This window comes from Bos mutus, unplaced genomic scaffold (assembly GCF_027580195.1).
Source record: "Bos mutus isolate GX-2022 unplaced genomic scaffold, NWIPB_WYAK_1.1 CTG201, whole genome shotgun sequence".
Classification (NCBI taxonomy): domain Eukaryota; kingdom Metazoa; phylum Chordata; class Mammalia; order Artiodactyla; family Bovidae; genus Bos; species Bos mutus.
The window spans coordinates 199,283-218,787 of NW_027219464.1; the positions used below are offsets into that span (position 1 = coordinate 199,283).

General features: G+C 37.5%; 1 protein-coding gene across 1 annotated transcript in view; it reads left to right on the forward strand.

Moving 5' to 3' along the window:
• Positions 1–19,505, forward strand: part of LOC102286200 (ATP-binding cassette sub-family C member 4) — a 134,824-nt gene that overhangs the window by 103,574 nt on the left and 11,745 nt on the right. The window contains 3 exon segments of the mRNA XM_014478932.2: positions 7,026–7,092; positions 7,095–7,180; positions 12,259–12,348. Coding sequence (XP_014334418.2) covers positions 7,026–7,092; positions 7,095–7,180; positions 12,259–12,348 — 243 coding nt within the window.

The window sequence follows — 19,505 nt, forward strand, 5'->3', positions numbered from 1 at the left end:
CCAGGGACACTTTTCCATCTCTAGATGGTGGATGTATCATTTTCACAATCAACTCTAATGCCCCTCTATGCTTCCACAGGATCTTATATATTCTTTAAGACAGTGTGTGTGGTACACTTGTGTTCATAGCTGCCAAAGTAGGAAGCAACCCAAGTGCCCCTGTTTTCAAAGTGAGTGAAGAAACAAAATGTATTATATCCTTAAAATGCAATATTATTCAGTTTTAAAACAGGAAGAAAATTCTGACCCATGGATGAACCCTGAGGACATCATGATATGTGAAATAAACCAGACACAAAAAAAATAAATACTGTATGATTCCACTTATATGAGGTTCTTAGAGTAAAAAAAAAAATTATAAAGACAGGAAGTAGAAAGATGATTGCTGGAGAATGGGAAAATGTTTTTTAATGGGTATAGCTTTACAAGGCAAAAATAATCTGAAGTTGTTTTGTACAACAATGTGAATGTACTTAACATTAAACTGTCCACTTAACAATGGTTGAATTGATAAATGTTATAACAATAAAAGCACCCGTGGCATGCTTTGTAATTTTGGATCTGTGTCACACAGAACCCTGAGGCTTCTTAAGATCAGAGAGCATCTCCTGAAAGTGGCATTCTGCAGGGCACCGAGGGGGTGCTGAGGGACTGCTGGCTGGGAGAGTGAGTGAGTAACACAGGTGTGAGCAACCAATAACCAAAACACACACAAGACAACTCCATAAACTGATTACCTTGTGTTTTAAATACTTTAAGAACTGTTCTTTAAAACTCTTTCCACCATAGACGCATCTAGTAGAGTATAGCTATAATTTAATGAGTGATACCCTTGTGACATGGGCTTCAGTGGTGGTTCAGTGGTAAAGAATACACCTGCCAAGCAGGAGATATGGGTTCAGTCCCTGGGTTGGGAAGATGCCCTGGAGAAGGAAATGGCAACTCATTCCAGTATTCTTGCCTGGAGAATCACATAAACAGAGGAGCCTGGTAGGCTACAGTCCATGGAGTTGCAAAAGAATCAGCCATGACTTAGTGACTAAACAACACTTGCGATAGAAAAAAATATTCACCTTGATGCCTAAATGATCAGTTTCAGTAAATCATATGGCAAAAGCTCTCTCCTTATTATTACCAGTTTCACTGAAGGCCAGGGAGAAGGTGAGGACTCCTGTGCTGGGAAAACATTCACTGGAGCTCATGTTCAGCAATGTGTCTGTCAGATTTCCCGTTACAAATGTAATTCTGTTCATTCACACCCATCTTAAATTTCCCCAGGTGCCAAAAATATTAGTTATTATTGTATGACTCTATAGTACATCTTAGAGACAAACATACTTTTATTCTTCCATTTTAAACCCCCAAAGTCTTAGAGTTAACCTGAGATTCTGAAATGCTTGAGGGAAAATTAGATTTGGAGACTGAGCTAGTAACTGTGGTAGCTTGACTTTTCATGGTGTCTTGGTCTACTCAGACCATCACCAGTAGCTTCATTTCTGAGTTTGGAGATTATACCCAGTCAGTGGAGAAGGCAATGGCACCCCACTCCAGTACTCTTGCTTGGAGAATCCCATGGACAGAGGAGCCTGGTGGGCTGCAGTCCATGCGGTCACGAAAAGTTGGACAGGACTGAGCGACTTCACTTTCACATTTCACTCCCATGCATTGGAGAAGGAAATGGCAACCCACTCCAGTGTTCTTGCCTGGAGAATATGGTAGGCCGCCGTCTCTGGGGTCGCACAGAGTCGGACACGACTGAAGGGACTTAGCAGCAGCAGCAGTGTGTTCATGAAACCATTGCACTCCACCTGTGCACATCCCATGTTCCCTCTCCTGCTCACCTGTCCCAAACCCATCACTCCGGTCACCCCTTTGGTGTTAGATTTGATTGGGAGAGGCTGCTGGAAGGGATATGGGAGTGAGCCCGCCCAGCAGAAGTGGGGGTCTGTTCTTTTTCCATTGTTTCCCCTGTTGTCCTGATTCCTGGACGATAGAGTCAATAAGAAAGTGTAGAAGGTACTATGCTGGTTTCTAATTCGTGAAAGAAATAGCAAGTAAAAATAAAGCCCCCAAACGAGGTAAATATCACCCTAGAATTCCTGGGTATATTCTGAACATGGGCTGCATTTCTCATGTAGATGATTTTGTAATTGATTTGATCATTTTAGAGAGTCCTGGGCCATTTTAGAGCATTTTCCATCACTGGAGGTAGATTGATTTTTTTTTTTCTTGCTCAGAGCTATTGCTTGGATAATCCATTTTTTAGAGATGCTTACTAGACCTTGCTATAATGTGCAAAAATATGTTTCCTAACTTTGCTCCTTTTTTACATGATATTTTCTCAGAAACCCCTCTCCTCAGTCCCAGACTGTCCCCCTTACCCTGCCTGCTTCCTAATTCCCTGTGACTCAGACTGTGGTGCCAGGGCCAGCAGCACCTCTATCTCCTGGAGCTTCTTAGAAATGCAGAGTCTTAGGTTCACCCAGACCTCTTGACTCAGCATCGCATTTGAACAAGACCTTCCAGTAAAGTCCTTTCTCTCCCATAGGCAGTTTTTGATGACTGATAACCTGTGATTTCCAAGATATTTCCTTTGACATTTTGAAATTGAGCTCATGAATCACATAAACCTCTCTGGTAACTGAGCATGAGGCTCTAGAAGGTTCTCTGTCACTTATCCTACAGATTTATTCACTTTTATATTCCGCAAAGCATGCCTTTGCATCATAATTTAATACACTGTGATTCCACTGCATTTCCTTGCATCTTTCCGTGGAGTCTGTCTTCATCACAGGCAGTTTTCATCCTTCTCCCACCTTCCCCACACCAGCCTTCTGCAGGGACTGGAAGGATTTCCCACAAGCTCAGCCCTGCCTGAACCCGGAGACAAAGACAGTGTGAGATCCTTTCACTACCAGATGGGATCAGATCAAAAATGAGTCTTGCTGCTCCAAGCAGGGTACGAGGTCTGTTTGGCCTATTTCCTGGGGAACCATGTACCCCACTTAGCTGCAGGTTTCTCTTCCCAGCCCAGCTATGGGTGCCATTTCTTCCTGCTGACAGCCAGCTCACCTGACCTCAAGCACCCTCTTTGCTCAGTGACGTCAGCCCCCTTGTCCCACCCACCACGTTATACTCACCAATATTGATGCCATGCCTAAGTTGTCTATCCATAGGACCTATATGTGAAGCTAGTTGTTTGAACTGCAGCTACACCTCTTTCCACTTTCTCTGTTCTACTTAGACAGAGGGACATACTAAGGGGTCAAGCCATCCCAGTGATAAGGAGGCCATCAGTAGATGGAAAAGAGCCTGACAAACATGGATTTGAGTCCCATGCTGTGACTTATGGGCTCTCTTATTTCAGGAGACTAATTTCTCTTATAAGCCTCAATCTTTTCTGTTGCAAAATGCAAGTGATAGGACCTAACCTTTAGGGTTGTTGAACAACTTAAACAAGATAAGACACATAACACCTGGCATGAAGACCAGCACACAAGCCAGTGCTTGAGCAAAGATAGTTGTCATTTTCATAGAATGTAAAATTACCTTAACCACTTACACTGTATAAAATTTTGTTTATCCAGTTGAAACTGAGGAATTGGCCATTTGCAACTGTATTTATAGCTGTAAGATTAATCTCCCATGCCTGTCTCTTTGTCTATTTATGTACGTAAGCAATATGACAATCAATTTTCCATAAATTTCTCCAGTCTGAGTTAAAAATCTCACCCTCCCATGGAAGCCTCTTTTGCACAGGATACCACAGACAATATAAATAACACAAAGGCAAATCCAATACAGATCCTGCTGTCAACACATCTAGTCCACTTGATGAAACAAGAAAAGTACTAAGTTAGCTTTGTAAGATAGAAGTGATCACGATTTTTATAGAAGTTTGGGAAAAGATGATATAGCATTTGTTAGGGTGGGGAGAAGTCGACAGGAGAGGATAGAGAGAGAATTCCTGGGAAATTAGGCATGTGAGACAGACTTAGTGATGTGTGGTTAGGATTTCATCAGGTGGAAATGCATGTGGAAGGCATTCCGGGTAGTGGGACCCGCATAACAAAGGTGTAGTGCCCTGACCCAATGAATGAAGAACTAGGCACCTGGCAGTTCACTCCTCCGTGCAGTGAACCACCAGGTGTGCAATAGTTACATGTCCAACCCTCACAACTACCTAGGACCCCAAGGAAGCCGACTTGTAGAGATGAAGGATGGAGAGGTCAGTGGGAGAAGTTTCATAGAAGAGACATCCTGGGGTGGAGTGATGGGGATGGAGCTGGCTTTTGGGAGTTTAACCTGAGAAGTGGACTAGAGTCAGCAGATGTGGGAGGCGGGGAGCCTATAGCTGTTGTGTCTCCAGTAAGACGTTCTGGGAAAGGGACTCCACTTTTTGGAATCAGACTCATGTTGATTAAAACAAAGCTGTAACACCCAGGTTTGTGAATGTGCAGAGAAACAAGTGGGAGTAGAAAATGGCATGTGGAATTCCTTGGAGGTCCAGTGGTTAAGACCTGGCCCCTCCACTGCTGGGAGCCCAGAGTTTGATCTCCATATTGGGAACTAAGATCCCCCAAGGCACATGGCATAGCTAAAAAAAAAAATCTTATTTCTAGAAAGTAGGTTGCCACTCCATAACAGCTTCCTCTGAAAATGTTCATACCTGTTTCTTGTCAATTACATATCTAAGAATTTCTCTGAAGGAAATTATGGAGGTTGTTTGCAAAGATTTAGCCTCAAGAATATTAAATAGTTATTTATAATAGTAAAATATTGGAGACCATCTAACTACCTGGAAATCAGGGGTTTGTTAAATGATCATACACACTGTAATATTATGTAGCCATTAAAATACTTTTATGAAATACTAAATGAAAAGAGATTACAACAGTATGTTCATGTTAATCCCATTCTGTTTAAATATATGAACACAGCCACATACAAGTATAGAAAGTAAAAACATCAACATCTTAAGAATGGTTTTTATCAGAGTATAGTTAGAATTTATTTACTTTTCAAATTCATTTGCACTGATTATGATTAAGGAAAGTGTTTGCTTTAATTTGTGTTTTAATAGGTGATACAGACTGGCATTCAGGTACTGAATGTAGGCCTTAAAATGAGGGATTGAGTCATGAGGAGTAGAATCCTCAAGGCTTGGCACCAAGCTTGGCACCCAGAAATACAGACATACCTGGTTTGATTGCGCTTTACAGATAGTGTATTTTTAATGAATTGAATGTTTCTGCCAACCCTGAATCCAGCAAGTCCATCTGCGTCATTTTTCTTACAACCTTAGTTCACTCCCTGTCTCTGTGTCATATTTTGGTGATTCTTGCAATATTTCAAACATTTTCTTTACTATCATATTTGTCATGGTGATCAGTGGTCAGTGTTCTTTAATGTTACAACCCAGTAAAGGCTCAGATGATGGTTAGCACTTAAGTATTTGAAAATTAAGGTATGTATATTATTTTTCAGACACAATTCTATTATCCAATTAGTCATCTACAGTATAGAATAAACATAACTTTTGTATGTAAAGAGGAACAAAAATTAATATGAATTACTGTATTTTGCAATGTTCACATTATTATGGTTGTCTGGAACTAAATCCACAGTATGGTCAAGGTCTGTGGGTACACAGAACATGAATCATATATATACACGCTAGGCCCTGCCTATAAGCAGAAAATGGCCTGTGTTATATAAATTGGGGTATAGCATAAAGTACAAAATGGCTACAAAATAATAAAAATATCTAAACTCACTATTCTTACATTTAATCTCTATAGAGAAAAATTCTTTTTTGAAATGCTATGATTGAATTTGCAGACATTTGAGACATTTAAATGAGCAAATGTGAAAAGCTCCCAGTGTTCTGATTACAATGTTCAGAAAGATTTAGTTCTCTTTGTATAAAGCCATGGGTTTAAAAAAATTACTGAATGAATTTACAAATCATTGAAAGCATGTCTAACACCCCTCATCAATTTCAAATTCCGAAAGAGAAATGAAATCATCTCTTGGAAACTTCCACAAGGGAGCTGGGCAAGCTCATTGGTTAAAAAAAAAAAAAAAAAAAGCCAGTTTCTATATAGTACATGTTTATATGCACACATCTGTAAGCCAGTTTTTACAGTATAATTTTATTCCTAACCAGCATTTTACCTGCATTATATTGATTCCTTAATCTTATTCTTAATGCACTTAATTTCTCTCTACTTGGGTTTTAATAACTAGACTGAAACTTGCATGTATCTTTCCAAGAAACAGTTGTATTAAGTTGTTTATAAAATGCCTTTTGAACTGTTCCAATGAAAGGTCCCATATAAAGAGCAAATGTTGTTAATCACAGACCAATGTCTTTTAAGACACTGAGACCTGCATTTTATAATTTTAAGATGTTTCCTTTCAAGTTAGAATATAATTAATATATTTGCCATCAGGAAATGATTTAGTTTCTCTGTCAAGGAATAATTCTCGAATAACAGATCCCTGAGAAAATAAGTCCTTGTTTGTGTATAACACTTCTGACTTGACTTGTTGATATCTCTAAAATTATCCATGTAGTTCTCAAGGTCAAAAAACCTAGAGAGTAGGAATAAAGTTAATTTAAAGGTGAACTTCTTATGGACCACTTAGGAGACTGCTGGCTTTTCCAAGGCCAGTAGATTTATTCTGTTTTTTTTTTTTTTTTTTTAACTCTTGAGGACCAGGGGTCTCAACCAGGGACATTTGTGAATATCTGCCATTTTTAGTTGTCACAGTTTGGAGGTTGTGTCTGGTGTCAAGTGGATAGAGTCCATGGCTACTGCTAAACAACCTATAATACACAGGACAGGTCCCCTGACCCCCCAAACAATGAATCACCTGGCCCATAATGCCAACAGGGCCATGCTTAACAAACTTATAGACTACTCTATATAGAACTTTTAAAATTCATCATCAATATCCAGGGTTTCTCCTAGGTTGGCTGCATGTTGTTAATTCTTAATCCCTCCTGGATCTCTCTACAGGTTTGCATCGTGGGAAAAACAGGAGCTGGAAAAAGTTCCCTCATTGCTGCACTCTTCAGATTCTCACACTTCAAGGTACAATTTCGATTGATAAAAATTTGACAACCAGTATTGGACTTCATGATTTAAGGAAGAAAATGTCAGTTGTACCTCAGGTATGCATGTCAGAACATTTTCATGTATTCTTTTTATAAAGCACCTAAGTTCAATTGCTTTTATGTTGATAATTTTTTTTTTCAAATTGCATTAAAGGGTTGATCCCTTTTCCCCCAATAGATCATAGCAGCAGGTATTTTTTTTTTTTAATGGATGAATCTTTTTTTATTATTATTATTTTTTTTTTTTACTTTACAATATTGTATTGATTTTGCCATACATCAACCTGCATCCACAGCAATCAGAGCAGAAAAAGAAATAAAAGGTGTTTTCAACAGATATTTTCATCAGATACCAGGGTTTGTTTTTTTGTTTTTTCATCTGTTCTGTGAGCCTATGATTTAGTAACTTACCCAGGCAGATTTCTGCACTCACACTTCTTCAGATGCCACAGTTTTACCCACTGATAACCACATAATACTAATAACAAAATGATAAATGTTTAACACTTGAGAGGCTCCTGTAGGGAAACATGAATTGTAAGTGTCTTACAGATGGAATTTTGCTGTAGAAAATAAAGCTATCTTTTTTCAGAGGTGATTGTCTTTGAGGGCTTTCTTTGAAACTGTGGAGCTTTGAGAATTACAGGGTGTTGATGCTGTAGAGAAACTCAGAACTTAACCCTTAATAAATTATTAACCAGGGATGCAGTACAGTATCGTGAGAAAGAACACAGGGCACAGAATTCCATCTCTGTGCTCCTCAGTTTTCTCTCCCTTGCAAGCCAGCTAACAGTACCAACTCCTCGAGCCGCTTTGAGGACTATATAAATAGATCAGCATATGTAGGATGCTTCATGTAGACCTAGTATATGGTTGCTGTGATGGTGGGGCATTGAATTGACCTTCTCTTCCTGGGCTCTGATTCTATTTTCTTTTGTTCTGTTTCTTAAACAAGTACAAATTTCACTGAGTATTTTGGAGACTGGATTATACGCACATGTAAATATGTCATATTTATATTCCACATATATGTGATATTATCTGTATTTCTCTTTCTCTATCTGATTTATTTTACTTAGTATGACAATCTCTAGGTCCATCCATGTTGCTGCAAATGGCATTTCCTTCTTTTCTATGGCTGAATAGTATTCCATTGTATATATGCACCACCTCTTCTATATGCATTCATCTGTCAGTGGACTTTAGGTTGTTTCCATGTCTTTTTGAGGAATAGTTTGTCTTTGGAGAAGGGTATGGCAACCCACTCCAGTTTTCTTGCCTGGAGAGTTCCATCGATGGAGGAGCCTGGTGGGCTACAGTCCATGGGATCGCAAAGAGTCAGACATGACTGAGTGACTAACACACATACCAGATATATAACCAGAAGTGGGATTGAAACTTCCATACTGTTTTTCATAATGGCTGCATCAACTTCTTAATACATTCCCACCAACAGTGTAGGAGGGTTCCCTTTCCTCCATACCCTCTTCCACATTTATTATTTGTAGACTGTTCAGTGATGGCCATTCTGACCCTTGTGAGGTGGCACCTCTTTGTAGATTTGTTTTGCATTTCTCTAATAATTAGCAAGGTTGAGCATCTTTTCATGTGTCTGTTGGTCATCTGTATATCTTCTTTGGAAAAATGTCTGTTTAGGTCTTCTGCCCCGGTTATGATTGGGTTGTTTGAGTTTTTTGTTGTTGAGTTTTATGAACTGTCTGTATATTTTGTAAATTAAGCCTAGTTGGTCTCATCATTTGCAAATATTTTCTCCCGTTCTACAGGTTGTCTTTTTGTTTTATGGTTTTCTTTGGTGTACAAAAGCTTGTCACATCGATTAGTCCTATTTATTTATTATTGCTTTTATTTCTATTGCCTTGGGAAACTGGCCTAAGGAAACATTGGTACGATTTATGTCAGAGAACATTTTGCCTGTGTTCTCTTTTAAGAGTTTTATGGTGTCATATCTCGTTTCAGTCTTTAGGCCATTTCAAATTTATTTTTGCATATGGTCTAAGGGTTTTTGTTCTAACTACACTGGTTTACGTGTGGCTGTCTAACTTTCCCAACACCACTTGCTGAAGACTGTCTTTTCCCCATTGTATAGTCTTGCCTCCTTTGTTGAAGATTAATTGACTGTTGGTGGTAGGTGTGTGGGTTTATTTCTGGAATCTCTCTTCTGTTCCATTTATACAGTGTCTGTTTTCATGCCAATATCATGCCATTTTGATAAATGTAGCTATATCGTCTGAAAGTCTGGAAGGTTGTGCCTCCTACTTTGTTCTTTTTCCTCAGGATTACTTTGGCAATTGTGGGTCTTTATGGTTCCATATATATTTTAGGAGTGTTTGTTCTAGTTCTGTGGAAAATGTCATAGGTAATTTGATTAAAAATTGTCTTAAATCTGTGGATTGCTTTGGATAATAGTCATTTTAGCAATATTAATTCTTATAATTAAAGAGCATTTAATATTGGATGTATTTCCATTTCTTTGAATCATTTCCATTACTTTGAATCATTCCATATTCTTTGAATATTGGCTATATTTCCATTTCTTTGAATCATCTTCAGTTTCCTTTTATAATATTTTCTAGTCTTCAGCATATAAGTCTGTCACCTCCTTGGTCAGGTTTCTTCCTAAGTATATTACTTTTTTTCATGTTATTTTTAAAGGGATTTTTTAAAATTTACATTCCCTTTCTGGTATTTCACTGTTACTGTGAAGAAATGTACAAGTATCTGTATGTTAATCTTGTGTCCTGCTACTTTGTGGAATTCATTTATCAGTTTTAGTAATTTTTGTAATGGTCTTCAGGGTTTTCTATATATAGTATCATGTCATCTGTATACTGTGACAGTTTTACTTCTTCTCTTTCAATTTAGATACCTTTACCTTCTTTTTTCCTGTATGATTGCTGCCTAAAGAATCATTATTTTCATTCAACTTTTTACTGAAATTTTACTGATTTTAAAATATATATTTGGCATATCATACCAAAGAGAAATACTCTTGCTTTACTAAACTATGTTATTCCATCTCATACTGCTAAATAAACACACATAATTGCCCAATATGTCTTTTTAGACTGACAGATTAGCTCAGGTAATGCCTGTACAGAGTGTACCTTGAAAAACCAGGTGGAGAATTCAAAGCTTAGACCTCTTAGTAGATGTAAATTTGCTCTGAGAGGAACATGAAGGGTAAAACTGTTCAGGTCATTATAAGCCATGACCAGGAAAGAAATGTTCTTGTCATTGCTGAACACAGAGTCCCGTCTCATGTCTCCCAACTGGATTCAAAGCTGATTCCTTAACCTGGCCTCATTTGGGCCCTTCATCTCCTCAAAAACCAGTCCTTGAAGAATCTCTCATCTTGGACCTCAAAGCAGAATCCTGCCCTTGGGGGAGGGGGACGGAATATTGGGGGCCAGCCTTCCACCCTTTGCCTGGCCACATCTACATGATTTTGTAAACCTAATGGGAATAGCTAAAAGGAAGGGAAATCGCCTGCATGTTAGGCTCTTAAAGGTAATAGTTACAAGAGGCAGTTTTTTATAAACATCTAAAGTAGAATTATGATTATTCCCTTGACGAGGAACTCTTACCATTGCTTACATGGTTGTTCAGTCTTTGATTCTAAATTAGAGAGTTTTAAGGGAGACCTTAAATTTGTGCCTCATATTTTTCAGTGCTATTCAATAATCATTTTGAAATGTCATGTGACCAGTGATTTTCAGTGCGTTGGAGGTATATCAGCCACTTAATCAACTTTGGGCAAATGAAGCTCCCTCTATAATGTATTTTTAATTTTGGATTTTGCTCAGGGATACATCTTTTTTGGTGGGATATAATTCTGCATCTATTTCTCTCTCACCAGACTTGAAACAAAGACAATAGGGAGAGAGAGGGAGGCTCACTGAGTATTATTCTTCTTCATGACTAGGGAAAAGAAATGTCTGTCTTCTTCATCTTTCTTCTCAGGCTTTTGTGAAGTGAGGAAGAAAAGCTAGCCCCAAGGCCAGGCAGGATTTTGAGGCTGGTGATTCCGAGCAGTTCCGGGCACTGTGGAAGAGTCAGGTCTCCTCTTGTTCCCACACATATGCCTCCTCTTGTCCTGCCCCCTTCACTGAAATGAGCCTATTGGGCTCTTCTCTGCTGCCCACATTCTTGTGACATGGCTTACTAGAGCCTTCCAGAGGAAAATGCAAATGGCCTACATGGGCTTATGTACAAGATTTTCTCATGAAACCCAGAAAGGCATATATTTCCACAGTAATTATCTTGTGGTTCCTCCCAAAGCAGATGAATAGGAAGAGCTATTTAAAATAATGTTATTATGATACAAGTCACAGTGGTTTCAGGTCCTCCTGGCCTTGCAGTTAGTAATGAGGTTCTGTGAGGCAGGTCATCCTGATGCACAGGTGAGAGAACGTGGGGACCAGCTGGTGCAGAATCAGAGGAGATCTCTCCATGGACAGAGGAACCAGACCCCAGGAGCTGGTGTTCTCTTTGTTATGGGTGCAGATATTCCATTCACACCTGTGGAGAAAGTCCCTACCCCAGAAGGCTGTTTTACTGATGGAGAAAATATCCTAGTTCATTCTTCATTGCCAATGTGTGGAAATTTAATGGGTTTGCTTTGAGGCACAAACTGCAACTAATTGTGCTGTTGGTATTTCCCAGTATCACACCAGGATTGACAATGAGTTTATCTAGTTTTCTTGATGTAAAGTTCCTCCAATAAGTACATCCACATTTGGGGGAAAAGCAGATAATTGGTAGGAAGCAGTCTGTGGGGTCACAAAGACTCAGACATGACTGACTGAATAGCAAGACATTACCAGGAAGGCAGTTTTGAAAAATCAAATCTTCCTTTCTCTTCTTCTTAAGGTGACACTTTTCAACATTTTCTTTTGTTAGTGTCCAATGGTCCAGAGATATTTTGGAGCATACTTTCTACAGTGGGAGGTTAATTTAGAGATGCTATTTTATAAACAAGCATTTGCAGCCTTATTATTAATGATTATAGTGAATTGTGAGGGGGATATTTTTTGGCACTTTAATTCTGTTCTGTAAGCATACAAACAAGATGAAAGATGTTACAGTAATAACATTTCCTGTTTTTGGATATTTAGGAACCAGTTTTATTCATTGGAACAATGAAGAAAAATCTGGATCCCTTTAAAGAGCATAAGGAGGAGGATCTATGGAATGCCTTAGAAGAGGTAATTTTTGTAACGAAATTAACTTGTTAGCATCAGTATATGATTATGTACACTTATAGTAGTGCAGAGTTGGGAAGATCCTCTGGAGAAGGGAAAGGCTACCCACTCCAGTATTCTGGCCTGGAGAATTCCATGGACTGTATAGTCCATGGGATCACAAAGAGTTGGACTCGAATGAGGAACTTTCACTTTCACTTTTCACTTTCAGGTAATTAAAGAGAGTTTATTGGTTTAACTGACTTTGTTTACCTGCTAGGAGAACACTGATGAAATGGGTACATGAGTAAATTAAAATATGTATATAATAGTGATGGAAAGCAACAAGATAATGCCATATGCTTTCATTTTAGCTTTTCCCCTAATACCCAAATCAACTAGATACATTTTCTTGTCTTAAAATACAACACTAAACTAGAATTTATAATTATGGGTTCAAATTCTACTAAGTGACTAAGTGAATTATTTACCTTAATTACCTTGCAATGTTCACTTTACTCCTCTGGTCTTAAGGAATATCAATTAAGTTGAGGCAACTAAGTAGTTTTTCATTATTAACTGAAAGACAAATGAGATCATACTAATAAAATGCTATGAAGTTTAAGAAGAAAGTATCTATAAAGGTAAATTATATAATTGGAATGTGATAGTTACTTATTGACAATCAGGTTCTTTTAATGCTGCAGAATGAATGTAGGTTAGAGACCCTGGAGATGTGCTAAGTTTTTTAATGGATATGTTCATTTCTAGAGAATTTTCTGTTATTTGTATTATATGTTCTTTTGGTCCACTTCTGTGAATTTACTCACCCTTGCATGCAAAGGATTTTGACTTGTTAATTTGCTGTTGGTTTGTATACTTTGATACAAATTATTTTGTGTATTGGCCCTAGTTTTGCAAATTGATTGCAGAAACTGTATTTAGACTTCTAAAATACAGTTAGACTTTCCAATTTTTCATAGGACCGAGATTAATCTTTTGCTTTTGAAAAGTAACCCTTAATAGGTATTAAATATTTTTTTCAATATTTTATTTTTTTAATTGGAGGCTAATTACTTTACAATATTGTATTGGTTTTGCCATACATCAACATGAATCTGCCACGGGTGTACACGTGTTCCCACTCCTGAACCCTCCTCCCACCTCTCTCCCCATACCATCCCTCTGGGTCATCCCAGTGCACCAGCCCCAAGCATCCTGTATCCTGCATCAAACCTGGACTGGCAATTCATTTCTTATATGATATTATACATGTTTTAATGCCATTCTCCCAAATCAGTCTTTTGGTATTAAATATTTTTTTAATTGTATTTTAAACTTTACATAATTGTATTAGTTTTGCCAAATATCAAAATGAATCCGCCACAGGTATACAGGTGTTCCCCATCCTGAACCCTCCTCCCTCCTCCCTCCCCATAACATCCCTCTGGATCGTCCCAGTGCACTAGCCCCAAGCATCCAGTATCGTGCATAGAACCTGGACTGGCAAATCGTTTCATACATGATATTTTACATGTTTCAATGCCATTCTCCCAAATCTTCCCACCCTCTCCCTCTCCCACAGAGTCCATAAGACTGTTCTATACATCAGTGTCTCTTTTGCTATCTCGTACACAGGGTTATTGTTACCATCTTCCTAAATACCATATATATGCGTTAGTATACTGTATTGGTGTTTTTCTTTCTGGCTTACTTCACTCTGTATAATAGGCTCCAGTTTCATCCACCTCATTAGAACTGATTCAAATATATTCTTTTTAATGGCTGAGTAATACTCCATTGTGTATATGTACCATGGCTTTCTTATCCATTCATCTGCTGATGGACATCTAGGTTGCTTCCATATCCTGGCTATTATAAACAGTGCTGCGATGAACATTGGGGTACACGTGTCTCTTTCCCTTCTGGTTTCCTCAATGTGTATGCCCAGCAGTGGGATTGATGGATCATAAGGCAGTTCTATTCTATTTTAAGGAATCTCCATACTGTTCTCCATAGTGGCTCTACTAGTTTGCATTCCCACCAACAGTGTAAGAGGGTTCCCTTTTCTCCACACCCTCTCCAGCATTTATTATATGTAGACTTTTGGATGGCAGCCATTCTGACTGGTGTGAAATGGTACCTCATAGTGGTTTTGATTTGCATTTCTCTGATAATGAGTGATGTTGAGCATCTTTTCATGTGTTTGTTAGCCATCTGTATGTCTTCTTTGGAGAAATGTCTATTTAGTTCTTTGGCCCATTTTTTGATTGGGTCATTTATTTTTCTGGAGTTGAGCTGTAGGAGTTGCTTGTATATTTTTGAGATTAGTTGTTTGTCAGTTGCTTCATTTGCTATTATTTTCTCCCATTCTGAAGGCTGTCTTTTCACCTTGCTAATAGTTTCCTTTGATGTGCAGAAGCTTTTAAGGTTAATTAGGTCCCATTTGTTTATTTTTGCTTTTGTTTCCAATATTCTGGGAGGTGGGTCATAGAGGATCCTGCTGTGATGTATGTCAGAGAGTGTTTTCCCTATGTTCTCCTCTAGGAGTTTCATAGTTTCTGGTCTTATGTTTAGCTCTTTAATCCATTTTGAGTTTATTTTTGTGTATGGTGTTAGAAAGTGTTCTAGTTTCATTCTTTTACAAGTGGTTGACCAGATTTCCCAGCACCACTTGTTAAAGAGATTGTCTTTAATCCATTGTATATTCTTGCCTCCTTTGTCAAAGATAAGGTGTCCATATGTGCGTGGATTTATCTCTGGGCTTTCTATTTTATTCCATTGATCTATATTTCTGTCTTTGTGCCAGTACCATACTGTCTTGATAACTGTGGCTTTGTAGTAGAGCCTGAAGTCAGGTAGGTTGATTGCTCCAGTTCCATTCTTCTTTCTCAAGATCGCTTTGGCTATTCGAGTTTTTTTGTATTTCCATACAAATTGTGAAATTATTTGTTTTAGCTCTGTGAAGAATACCATTGGTAGCTTGATAGGGATTGCATTGAATCTATAAATTGCTTTGGGTAGTATACTCATTTTCACTATATTGATTCTTCCAATCCATGAACATGGTATATTTCTCCATCTATTAGTGTCCTCTTTGATTTCTTTCACCAGTGTTTTATAGTTTTCTATATATAGGTCTTTAGTTTCTTTAGATAGATATATTCCTAAGTATTTTATTCTTTCTGTTGCAATGGTGAATGGAATTGTTTCCTTAATTTCTCTTTCTGTTTTCTCATTATTAGTGTATAGGAATGCAAGGGATTTCTGTGTGTTGATTTTATATCCTGCAACTTTACTATAGTCATTGATTAGTTCTAGTAATTTTCTGGTGGAGTCTTTAGGGTTTTCTATGTAGAGGATCATGTCATCTGCAAATAGTGAGAGTTTTACTTCTTCTTTTCCAATTTGGATTCCTTTTATTTCTTTTTCTGCTCTGATTGCTGTGGCCAAAACTTCCAAAACTATGTTGAATAGTAATGGTGAAAGTGGGCACCCTTGTCTTGTTCCTGACTTTAGAGGAAATGCTTTCAATTTTTCACCATTGAGGATAATGTTTGCTGTGGGTATGTCATATACAGCTTTTATTATGTTGAGTTATGTTCCTTCTATTCCTGCTTTCTGGAGAGTTTTTATCATAAATGGATGTTGAATTTTGTCAAAGGCTTTCTCTGCATCTATTGAGATAATCATATGGTTTTTATTTTTCAATTTGTTAATGTGGTGTATTACATTGATTGATTTGTGGATATTGAAGAATCCTTGCATCCCTGGGATAAAGCCCACTTGGTCATGGTGTATGATCTTTTTAATGTGTTGTTGGATTCTGATTGCTAGAATTTTGTTAAGGATTTTTGCATCTATGTTCATCAGTGATATTGGCCTGTAGTGTTCTTTTTTTGTGGGATCTTTGTCAGGTTTTGGTATTAGGGTGATGATGGCCTCATAGAATGAGTTTGGAAGTTTACCTTCCTTTGCAATTTTCTGGAAGAGTTTGAGCAGGATAGGTGTTAGCTCTTCTCTAAATTTTTGGTAGAATTCAGCTGTGAAGCCGTCTGGACCTGGGCTTTTGTTTGCTGGAAGATTTTTGATTACAGTTTCAATTTCCGTGCTTGTGATGGGTCTGTTAAGATTTTCTATTTCTTCCTGGTCCAGTTTTGGAAAGTTGTACTTTTCCAAGAATTTGTCCGTTTCTTCCAAGTTTTCCATTTTATTGGCATATAATTGTTGATAGTAGTCTCTTATGATCCTTTGTATTTCTGTGTTGTCTGTTGTGATCTCTCCATTTTCATTTCTAATTTTATTGATTTCATTTTTCTCCCTTTGTTTCTTGATGAGTCTGGCTAATGGTTTGTCAATTTTATTTATCCTTTCAAAGAACCAGCTTTTGGTTTTGTTGAGTTTTGCTATGGTCTCTTTTGTTTCTTTTGCATTTATTTATGCTCTAATTTTTTAAGATTTCTTTCCTTCTACTAACCCTGGGGTTCTTCATTTCTTCCTTTTCTAGTTGCTTTAGGTGTAGAGTTAGGTTATTTATTTGACTTTTTTCTTGTTTCTTGAGGTGTGCCTGTATTGCTATGAACTTTCCCCTTAGGACTGCTTTTACCCTGTCCCACAGGTTTTGGGTTGTTGTGTTTTCATTTTCATTCATTTCTATGCAAATTTTGATTTCTTTTTTGATTTCTTCTGTGATTTGTTGGTTATTCAGCAGTGTGTTGTTCAGCCTCCATATGTTGGAATTTTTAATAGTTTTTCTCCTGTAATTGAGATCTAATCTTACTGCATTGTGGTCAGAAAAGATGCCTGGAATGATTTCAATTTTTTTGAATTTACCAAGGCTAGCTTTATGGCCCAGGATGTGATCTATCCTGGAGAAGGTTCCATGTGCGCTTGAGAAAAAGGTGAAATTCCTTGTTTTGGGATGAAATGTCCTATAGCTATCAAATAGGTCTAACTGGTCTATTGTATCGTTTAAAGTTTGTGTTTCCTTGTTAATTTTCTGTTTAGTTGATCTATCCATAGGTGTGAGAGGGGTATTAAAGTCTCCCACTATTATTGTGTTATTGTTAATTTCTCCTTTCATACTTGTTAGCATTTGTCTTATATACTGCGATGCTCCTGTGTTGGGTGCATATATATTTATAATTGTTATATCTTCTTCTTGGATTGATCCTTTGATCATTATGTAGTGACCTTCTTTGTCTCTTTTCACAGCCTTTATTTTAAAGTCTATTTTATCTGATATGAGTATTTCTACTCCTGCTTTCTTTTGGTCCCTATTTGCATGGAAGATCTTTTTCCAGCCCTTCCCTTTCAGTCTGTATGTGTCCCCTGTTTTGAGGTGGGTCTCTTGTAGACAACATATGTAGGGGTCTTGTTTTTGTATCCATTCAGCCAGTCTTTGTCTTTTGGTTGGGGCATTCAACCCATTTACGTTTAAGGTAATTACTGATAAGTATGATCCCATTGCCATTTACTTTATTGTTTTGGGTTCGAAGTGTGGCTTATTTCTTTAAAAAAAAAAATTGTTTTTTTGTTGTTTTTTTTTTTTTACACAAATCCAAATGACCAGTTGTCCATGTTGTTTTGAATTGATGCATTTGTCATTTAGTGTCATTCTTCCAAGGATAGCTCTGAAATATACAGATGAACTTTGACTGTGAGCAAGCAGATTTGGAGGCCTGATGATTTCCTGCCAGTAATTCTGATTTCTGAAGGATGTCAGCACCCAGTCTTTACACACCCACCCTGCTTTCCAACAACATGGGGATTTTATTTTCCTAAATCAGGCTGACTACTTCACCTTCTATTTGAGAAGTTGTGCACTCCTGATTTCATTTAAATTTGTGAGTCTTTCTACAGTGAAATTCTAGAAGAGAAGAAGTGAGTATATTAACAGTCAAAGATAAAGATAGAATGATCCACTGATCTTGAAACCACAGGGTATATTTAATGGTGATAGCATGGTGTCTTAAAAAAAAAAAAAAAAAAAAAAAAAAAAAGAAGTACTGGAAAATTATTTTTCTATTTGTTCCCCAGCTCAAGATCTGTGAAGATCTGTGAAGATCTCAGGTACTAAAATTACTCCAGAATTTTAGAACACGTTGTTCCATGGACAGAGAGGAAATGTTAACTGGGAGACAAATCCTGTCAAAAGCTACCTTAGTACTTGGCCCAAACTTAATTCATCTGTACCAGCCAAAATTTAGTACCCTCACAATTCTGAAAATGATGAGGTAGTGGAAGTGGTAGACAACACTAAGATCTACCTTTATTTAAACTACATTTGGAGCTTTCTGTGAAAAGCAATAAACACGAGTTCATTTCACAAAGTGAAGCGAGTAGTTTCCATGTATTGCTTCTGGAATTGACCCTTTACTTTGTTGATATGTCTTAGAGCAAGAAATCATTCCACCACTTTATTTCTCTAGGAATTGTTTCTTTATGACTTTTAAAAAGAAAAACTACCACATCTTTCATGGAAAAACATACAAATGTCATAAATAAATAATTTCTGGAGAAACAGAATGATGGGATGATTCCTCACTCTAAGAGTTGTCACTAAAGCAGTGAGGTCAATTTTCAAGTGAACTAAAAACCCAAGTCATTGGTTTTTAAAAGATTCTAAATGGAACCTGCAGACCCAAACTCATAGAGTTGACCTGCAAGTGAGTGGAGGGCACCAATATGTTTTCTTCTTTAAGAACTTCCATTAAAAGAAAAATATACTTTTTAAAGAAGTTTTTAAATTCCCTTAATCTATGTCCTCCTTCACTCTTGGCAAATATGGACATTCAAAAAGAAGACAGTCCTAAGAATGGAGCCCAATTCATCTTGGTTATTTTTCAGAATATGCCAAAAATACATTTTTCATATGTTGAATAATAGCCAGCTGATGGTCAACTGAAGAAGGCTTATCAGAAATTAGTGCCAATTGGGGCACCTAAAAAGCAAGGGCAGCTCTACAGATATAACATGAGTAGGAACTCATATGAGTGAGCACTTTATCACTCAAAGGCTAAAAGAGTACAGTAGATAATACTCTGGAAATGAATCATTGATGTGTTGCTTTTGTTGGAAGGGCAAAACACCTTAGATACTAGGATATATACAATTAAGAACATGGTCTGTTATGTCCAAACTGGGAGCATGCAGTTAAATGTTCAACATTGATAGTGTCT